At 39.5% G+C, this 8,257-nt stretch overlaps 5 protein-coding genes across 5 annotated transcripts; 4 read left to right on the top strand and 1 right to left on the bottom strand.

Annotated features, from left to right (window-relative positions):
• Window positions 1-1,278: 1,278 nt before the first annotated feature.
• Tsp_09162 (conserved hypothetical protein) lies at window positions 1,279-1,783 on the top strand (the record flags this gene model as incomplete). The annotated part of the gene is made up of 2 exons (XM_003382276.1): window positions 1,279-1,382; window positions 1,625-1,783. Coding segments are annotated over 2 exons (263 nt in total), but the record flags the coding sequence as incomplete, so codon positions are not given.
• A 797-nt stretch (window positions 1,784-2,580) lies between these two features.
• Tsp_09163 (nicotinate-nucleotide pyrophosphorylase) lies at window positions 2,581-2,904 on the top strand. The gene has a single exon (XM_003382277.1). The coding sequence runs from the start codon at window positions 2,581-2,583 to the stop codon at window positions 2,902-2,904; it is 324 nt and encodes a 107-aa protein (XP_003382325.1).
• Window positions 2,905-3,715: 811 nt separating this feature from the next.
• Tsp_09164 (hypothetical protein) lies at window positions 3,716-4,121 on the top strand. The gene is given in 3 exon segments (XM_003382278.1): window positions 3,716-3,884; window positions 3,901-4,007; window positions 4,035-4,121. The coding sequence occupies 3 exon segments, from the start codon at window positions 3,716-3,718 to the stop codon at window positions 4,119-4,121; spliced, it is 363 nt and encodes a 120-aa protein (XP_003382326.1).
• A 1,335-nt stretch (window positions 4,122-5,456) lies between these two features.
• On the bottom strand, window positions 5,457-6,405 carry Tsp_09165 (hypothetical protein). Its single transcript, XM_003382279.1, has 4 exons — window positions 6,309-6,405; window positions 6,118-6,222; window positions 5,680-5,992; window positions 5,457-5,514 (listed from the first exon to the last, which is right to left on the bottom strand). Exons 1-4 carry the CDS (start codon window positions 6,403-6,405, stop codon window positions 5,457-5,459), a joined length of 573 nt encoding a protein of 190 aa, XP_003382327.1.
• Window positions 6,406-6,453: 48 nt separating this feature from the next.
• Window positions 6,454-6,767, top strand: Tsp_09166 (ankyrin repeat domain-containing protein 57). Its single transcript, XM_003382280.1, has 2 exons — window positions 6,454-6,607; window positions 6,685-6,767. The coding sequence occupies exons 1-2, from the start codon at window positions 6,454-6,456 to the stop codon at window positions 6,765-6,767; spliced, it is 237 nt and encodes a 78-aa protein (XP_003382328.1).
• The last annotated feature ends 1,490 nt before the right edge of the window (window positions 6,768-8,257 follow it).

The following is an 8,257-nucleotide window of genomic DNA, read 5'->3' on the forward strand; positions in this document are numbered from 1 at the left end:
GAACTGCCTAGGAGAGCCAGTGGTTTATTGGGTAGTTACCGGAGGAAGCCCCAGCCCCAATTCAATTTTAGTGGAGGGCCAATTCGCCGGGTGCCCCCTTGAAGAAAATGGACACTCCCTTCGTTGGAAATTAAAGGGCGGCACAAATGGGCAGGTTAAATTTATTTACTTTTGTCAGAGGCCGCTAAGGAAGTTAAGAAATTGCCCGGTTAACCTTCCGGTACTCCACGGCCAGGATTACTTTAAGTTGGAAAAAAGGGTTCGTCAATTTAAATTTTTAATTTCAGGGAAATTTATCCTATGGTTTCTAACTTCATAATGTTCAAGTCCTGCTTTTTTAATATTTGGAATATATTTTTGGCATGGCCGGTGCCAATTATTTTTACATTTTTTTCAAGGTTAGGATATTATGGGTGTTTTATTGCACTTTTTAATATCTCTGACTTTGTGTTACTTTTTCTTTGAATCTATCGGAATCAGTGAAGAAATATGCAGTCTTTTTGATGTTTCTTTTATATCATTTTTTCACGTTTTTGAAAGGATAACTTCCGGTTTCAAATTCTGTCTTATGCAATTAGTACAACTTTCACCGGCTGCAAAATAAAGACGCTTCCTTTGACACAGATAAATTTTTGTGATCCTGTATTTTTTGTTCGGTTTAATGCCTTAATATCCTTTTTAAAGTGGATTGTTGGCCCTTCATCTAAAGGTAATTCACATTTATAATCGTTCTTTTATTTCCAACAAGAAGAATAGATTGTTCAGAATTTATTAGGCATATTATTGATCAGTTTCTACAAAAACATGTAACCATGTAAACAAAACGGTGGTGAACCGCCACTTGTAAAGTGGTTCTGCTTCACCGTTGTTGTTGAGATCGTTGAATAAAACTGTTTCTCTCTGATTGTCGTTATTGCTGAGAGCAATATATTTGTCCGGAACTGTGTGTGAATTTGTGCGGAAATGTTGTGAAAGTAATACTATTAAAGTTATGAGCCACAATGTACAAAAATCGGTGCGTTACGAACTCGTAATATTATATCAATTTAAAAATGGTATGTAATAAGTGTTAGCTTGGTAAAGCCTTGTTAATCATTGCATTTCAGAGCGCAACCACGAATATGAGCGGTTGCTTTGTTTGCAGACTTTTGTTAGGTATTCCAACCAGCACCTTTGTGGATTTGTACCTATGTTTCTCCGAGAACAGTGATAACTGTTTGACTCTATGATCTGTAATATCCTTAATCTGGTAAAGCTTTGTTAATCATTGCATTTCAGAGCGTCACGAAGAATGTGATTGTTGGCTTTCTTTGCAAAATCTTGTGGTGTACCTCCTAGCAATTTTGCGCATTAGTACCGGTGTTTCTTCAGCGAGAATAGTGGTAATTGTTTGACTGTATTTTCTGTAATACGTGTTAGCTTCGGAAAGCCTTGTTATTCATAGCAATTCAGAGCGCCATCACGAATATTAGCGGTTGGTTCGTTTGCAAACTCTTGTTAGGAGTTCCACCTAGCACCTTTGTGCATTTGCAAGTTTCTCGAAAGTGAACATTGGTAATTGCTTGACTGTATTTTCTGTAATACGTGATAGCTTGGTAAAACGCTGTCAATCATTGCATTTCAGAGCGCCCCTACGAATAAGAGAAGCGGGTTCCTTTGCAAACTCTTGTCGGATGTTACTGCTAGCACTTTTACGGATTTGTGCCTGCGTTTCTCCACTGAGAACAGTGGTAACTGTTTGACACTATGGTCTGTAATGCATATTAAACTTGTAACACCTTGATCAGGATTGCAATTCAGAGCGGCACCATTAATATGAGCAGTTGGTTCGTTTGCAAACTCTTGTTAGAAGTTCCTCCTTACAAATTTGTGGATTTGTACCTATGTTTCTCGGACGTGAATGGTGGTAATTGTTTGTCTCTATGTTCTGTAATATGTGATGGCTTGGAAAAAGCTTTGTTATTCATTGCATTTCAGAGCGCAACGACGAATATTAGCGATTGTTTTGTTTGTAAACTCTTGTCAGGAGTTCCTCCTACCACTTTTACGGATTTTCACCTCTGTTTCTCAGCATAGAAGTCTGGTAATGGTTTCTCTCTATGGTTAGTAATACCTTCTCACCTAGTAAAGTCTTGTTAACCATTGCATTTCAGATCCCCACCACGAATATCAGCGTTTGGTCTGTTTGCAAACTCTTGCCACTAGTTACTCCTAGCACCTTTACGGATTTCTACCTGTGTTTTTTCCGCACAGAAATCAGGGAATGGTTCCTCTCTATGGTCTGTAATACATTCTAGCCTAGTAAAGCCTTGTTAATCATTGCATTTCAGAGCATCACTACGAATATAAGCGGTTGGTCATTGTGCAAGGTTTTGTCAGGAGTTTCTCCATCTACGTTTGCAGATTTTTACCTGTGTTTCTCCGCACAGAGATCAGTGAATGGTTCCTTTGTATCGTCTGTAATACCAGCTGAAATGTCAATGCCTTGTTAATCATTGCATTTTACTTCGCAACCAAAAACATGATCGGTCGGTCGGTATCCACCATCTTGACAACATTTCCTTCCAGCGTTCTGCACGGATGCCCTGTTATTCCACTGTGTTCCGAACGGAACAACACCGACCTAGTCGGTGTGACGGGGCCTGGGTCTGGGAGCCAGAAGTCGCGGGTAAGACGAAGACAATACCCGCACACCGTCGGCCAGATCGTTATCTCGGCATCTGCCGGCTCCGTCAGGGGTCAGATAGACCCCATGCGCAGGCATTGATGGATGACCGTTGCGTGCTAGACAGTGGCTGTTTACGACATTGCGTCAGTTGCGCGTCAACAAAGTACTTGAAGAAGCCGCCAGATGGACGAGCGCGCCAAGTGGCCATCGCTAGATCAAAGGAGCCGAAAGCATAACAGCTTAATTAGAAGCCGACGGTAATTAGATCGGCGCCATCAAAAGCCAGCTCACTTGCTTTGAGCGAGCCGCCCATTGACGGCCGAGCTCTATATATTTGGCTACCAACGCGCGCCGAATCAGTACTATCCGTGAGGTTGTCGAAGTCAGTCGAACTCGCTGTCGTTTGAGTAACCATCGATTTCTCGTACTGTTGTTTCGTCCTCTTATACATTGACTCTCTGTTCGCTGCTGTCGACGGAGTGCGTTCCTCTGATTATTCATAGCCGAATAAACGAACGTATATTCGTTGTGTGTTTTCGATCTGCTTGCATCCTACTTTACGCGACCGTCTTCTTGACTACCCAGTATTCGGTTGGCCAAGGAGAATCTACATTATACAGTCCACTCTCATTTGCCCGACGATCGAACGTCTGGCAAATTGTACTTGAGCATCGCGAGCGTACAGAACCCTCCTACGGTTCTAACACACTGAAAAGAATGGTGATCGTATGACTTCAGTGACGAGAATTTCGGCTTCACTACACAGCAGTTGGAACACAGCCTATTTCATATTAAAATTGGCAATTTCTACCCACATGCAGTTCGTTTCAAATTTGGTAATATTTCATAACTTGAAAATCCTGAATTTCTACTGTGAGATTACTGTATTTTAAAAATAGAATAATTTCTTTACCAAAAGTAATACGATTTTGTGTATTTGATTAAATTGGTTATAGTTGATTTATTTCAACTGTTACTGTCTCTAGAGTTACCGTTTCATGTAACCAAACGACAGTTCTCGGTTCGTTTCAAATCAATATTCGCGTAATGAACTGTAACGGGCCGCTACCTCGAGCGGGCTCCTCCGCTTCTTCCACCGGCTTATTGACGCGTCCATCGCTATTTGGCGACGGGCCGGTATTGACTGGTGCATTTCCCTTTCGGTCAGTCTCGCGCTTTCCTGATGGCATTGCGACAACAAAAGAACAAGCAATGAGTATATACTTTATTAGACAATCGGAAACAAGGATCGACGACGATGAAAACACGAGCACACTTCTGGCAACATGCCAACACTGATGTAAAACAACCCTTACCGTACTGCTCCTCCGATCTTCATGTATTATTCTTCATACTGTAGCTTCAGTGTTCTTCGTCTTCATTTTCTGCAGGAAAGATCTCATTAGTTCGGTCCGTGTCCGCTGCAGAGCTTTGTAATCTAAGACGTTCGTGAAGTTTTGTTTCAGTTAGGTGCTACGCGTAAATACTAAGCTTGCGCGATTTTGTATAACGTGCAGCTGCTGTGTGTTAAAAAAAGAAACGAGAAGAATACGAAGAAACATGATTTGATCAGTATCAGCGACGGGAAAAACGTTCATCCGTGATACGGACGTTTATGTAGTATGAGTTGAAGCTACTTCTGATGCACAGCGTATTGAACGATTTTACCCGCACCTGAATTCTGAATTGCAGATTCGATATTTGACAGTTAGAAGAACCTGTCGATGGATTATTCTAACTCAGTGGTTCTCAAAGTGTGGGTCGCGAGCAGTTTCTAGGTGGGTCGTGTAAAATATTAAAGTACGGGAGTAGTCTTTACATTCGTTAGGAGAGTATTTCTCTTCGAAAATTGTTGGCTTTGATTAATTAGGCTTTCATTCAGTTACCGTTAACCTGAGAATCACTAGTTCTGTCTGGTTTTACAGTACACGGATCTATGTCACGTTAGGGCTAGTCTGAACTCATCCGCATCCCATTTGTTCCCAACTCCGCCCCCTTTTTGTGATTGGCTGTACGCTGATAGCTTGCACGCGATTCATCGGTAATTGGCTAATGACTTCTACGATTTTATTTGCTAATCATTATGATAAGTGATTGGGTTAATAACTTTGCCATTTGATTAGCTGTTAAGCTTTGATCAAAGATTGGGTGATTGTTGTTTGTCTACTCTTCACCTTACATGGGTGCATTACCATTAAAATACCTTATATGGACATAAAAAAGCATTTACTATTTTTTAAAGAAAAAGCTTTTTAAGATATGGTGTTAGCTATCTTTTATTGCGTTAAAGAAATTATAACAATAACAAAGATAATATGCTTCAAACTAATGTTTAACTTCTTTACATTTGCATGTTTTTTGAGTGTGTTGTTAAGAAGAGCATTTAACAAAATGTCTTGTAATATTCGAATATGGCTTTAAATAAGTGGTTATGTTAGTCAATAACATTAATGATTCTTCAGTTTTACATTTCAATGTTCACGTAATAACTTGTTTTTGTAATTTTATTTCTTCACATCTGTGCTAATCAGCAGACTACTTTGCACATAAACATTTCTGCCTTTCGCTATATGTATGTATGCATAGTATACATAGTATACTACTATGCAAATGTATAGTATGCAGCATCATGTTACAGCAACAATCAATAAGGATCAACAACAACTAACAAGCAATGAAAATCAACAATAACCAACAATAAATAAGAATTAACAATAACCAACAATAAATAAGAATTAACAATAACCAACAATAAATAAGAATCAACAGTAACGAACAATAAATAAGATCAACAACAAACAAGCGTTAAGTATAATACAATATATACAATATATGACAAAGACAAACTATACAATTATAAAAAATAAAAAAATATATACAACAATAATGAATGAAATATATGCAACAATAATAAACAGTGCAAAAGTACTATAATCGTAGTGGTTCAAAAGTATGATACGATATTGCACTCAAAAAATGCTCAACAGTAATTTCATTATGAACCAATTTACCCGTAAGCGCTGCTACCCGTCACTGCTGGACTCCGTATTTGCCGCACCACCGTCTCAGTCTTACCCTGTTCATCAAGGATCAGTTGTAAAAATTGATAAAACCCCAGGTGGTGCTTTCGTGCTCTTTTGCTGTTCAACCTTCTGTTGTGCCAACCTTCCAGATGGTTGTTGGTCCGCACAGGTACACCCGATACAGAACGTTCCAAAACGGAATTTTTGTTGCCGGAAGCCACTCTTGCTAAAAATATTGGAATAAGGCTTCCAGTTGATCCGACGTCCCAACATTTATGATTTTGAAACCCGCGGGTACAAGCTGAAAAAATGCTAATGCCATGAGCATTTTTACCTTTTTTCTTACCTTCTGATTATTCATATAATCAGTTAAGCCAAGCCGGCCGACCTGCCGAAGCACAGCTTGGCAAAAGTGGAAGAAACAACCCTGCACCCGGGTGTTGGGAAAGTTGCCTTGAATTGCCGGGATTAAGACTGTTTCGAAATCGCACACAAATTTCGCCGCTTCAAGTTGAACGCCAAGTTCTTTCGCTTTAGAATGGAACACTTAAATATTCAGCTATACGTGGGCAGATCTTTCTTAACAGTCAAACAATATACGACAGGTAGCAGTTTACCCCTCTGGAACTCATGAAGGGTAAACAACTGCTGATACCAGAAGGGGACAATCTTAAACGTCCCATCCCCGCACCAGCAGTTACTCTGAGCCAGCATCTTCACACCATCCTCGGTGGCAAAAATTAATATATCATTGGTCGGCGAATGCTACATCAAAAATTGCGCACCGGATTTCGTTGTCGTCTGCTCGGCAGTAAGCCGCAGATCCTGCCGCCTGGCCGAAAGTCGTGGGTATCTCTTCGAACGGGTATAATACATTGTGTTCCGGGCCTGCTCCCACGTTGGAAAATGAGCGGCAGTTTCTAGGCTGGTGGAGGCATTGCTTGCCAGTTCATCGTAAATTTCTAATACCGGCCTCGGATCTCATGCAGCCAGCTTCTTCAATTCATTTAGCTGCTGCTGATGGTAGAATGCATGGGCATCTACTCGGCAGCCCTCTGTATGCTCACCGGTTCTGATGACATCTGTGGCATCAAGGTTAGTATAGAGTTTGCCAGGGCAACCTCTCGTTCTCTAAATTGGAAACCTAATTGCAAGCTCATGATACTACACAATAATAACAACGTGCTATAATAAAATAATTCTGTTTACTGATGCACATATCCAACATTTGTCATTGCGATTCGTCCGCTTGAGGGTGTAACACCTTCCTCTGTACACTAATTTTTGTTGGTTCCTTTGAGTAGAAACAAACTGAATTTCATCACTCTCCATAAGTAAAAACTCTCAAATACGAAGCACACAGCTAGACGGAAAACCAGGGAAATAAATTTAACAGTTTTGCACTCCGTTTTAAATAACCATTTTGCAACCACTAAATAGCTTATGCACCGTTCCGGTTGATTCGTCTAGCTCAGTTAGCTGCGTCATGCTTTATGCCCAGCAGCATTTTACTTCCTGCTTCATAGTGTACTTCTCGTTTAGTCCAGTATTAGTAATAATGGAATCCATTTCCGCGTCCATTTTCTGTTCATTGCCGTCCAGTCCAGAAAGCCGTATCCATCACAATTTCAGCAGGCAAATTTCGAATGATAATATCTGATCTTGTTTCGCTCCTCAGCTAATAACCCTCGAATGCTAAACACTGAACTCAAACGCAAGACCAAAAAGGAAAATAAATTTGATGGTTTAAATTCCATTTTAAATAATCATTTTGAAACATTTAGTTTTCATTTTTCATTTTATCTACAATTGAAGATCAATTTCGATTGATATTTCTGTGGCACCTATGCCTTTGTTGATGTTGACAGAAGATTATTAATCACACACAAATGGCGCACATATGCTGATATCAAAGTATGCGATGTCCACTGCAAAATGAATTTGAAGCAGCTTTAAGCGCTTTTGTGATTGGTTGGTGCTGTTCATCGCTTTCTTTCTGCTTTTGAAGTGCTTCACTTTTATTTATCCATGCCAATGGAAAAATACTGTTCAAAAAAAATGTCAGCCAACAGTTGCTTTCACGTGTGATATAAATTACCTTCTTAGCTAACAATTATATGAGATTTATGCCTAATGTTCCTTTCTGTTTGTCAGATATTGTTCTGATGAAGGCTAGTTGAAGGCTATTCAAGTACAAAGGGAAAACGTAAAATTGATAAATTGTCTACAGCTGCAGTTTTCAGCTAAAACTGAGCTTGGTGGTTGCTGAATGTTAGCATCGAAATACTTTTCTGATTTTGCCTAAATGTATAATGCATCGAATGCCTGAATGAATGCATCGACATGTATAAAAATACATATATGGATGTTTTGTAACAAAAGAAACTCTGTAAATATTAAAGTAAAATTCTTGATTTGCAAATAAGAAAGATTTAAATAGAACACTTCCAGTAAAATCAAGAAGTTAATCAGATGCTAACAATTTGGTAGTTGTAACTCCTTGGTTTAGCTTGAAAGCTGCAACTGTGAACCATTTGTTAATTGTGCATTTTCTCTTTGTATTAAA

This window comes from Trichinella spiralis (assembly GCF_000181795.1).
Source record: "Trichinella spiralis strain ISS 195 chromosome Unknown Scfld1, whole genome shotgun sequence".
NCBI classification, from domain to species: domain Eukaryota; kingdom Metazoa; phylum Nematoda; class Enoplea; order Trichinellida; family Trichinellidae; genus Trichinella; species Trichinella spiralis.

Coding starts and splice junctions, on each gene's coding strand:
- Tsp_09163 (XM_003382277.1), top strand. CDS start 2,581: ATGCCCTGTTATTCCACTGTGTTCCGAACGGAACAACACCGACCTAGT.
- Tsp_09165 (XM_003382279.1), bottom strand. CDS start 6,405: ATGCTGGCTCAGAGTAACTGCTGGTGCGGGGATGGGACGTTTAAGATT. Junction 6,223..6,308: donor CCTTCATGAGTTCCAGAGGG/GTAAACTGCTAC, acceptor TCCATTCTAAAG/CGAAAGAACTTGGCGTTCAA. Junction 5,993..6,117: donor TCCCAACACCCGGGTGCAGG/GTTGTTTCTTCC, acceptor GCATTTTTTCAG/CTTGTACCCGCGGGTTTCAA.
- Tsp_09164 (XM_003382278.1), top strand. CDS start 3,716: ATGAACTGTAACGGGCCGCTACCTCGAGCGGGCTCCTCCGCTTCTTCC. Junction 4,008..4,034: donor ACTGCTCCTCCGATCTTCAT/GTATTATTCTTC, acceptor CTGTAGCTTCAG/TGTTCTTCGTCTTCATTTTC.
- Tsp_09166 (XM_003382280.1), top strand. CDS start 6,454: ATGCTACATCAAAAATTGCGCACCGGATTTCGTTGTCGTCTGCTCGGC. Junction 6,608..6,684: donor ACGTTGGAAAATGAGCGGCA/GTTTCTAGGCTG, acceptor TCATGCAGCCAG/CTTCTTCAATTCATTTAGCT.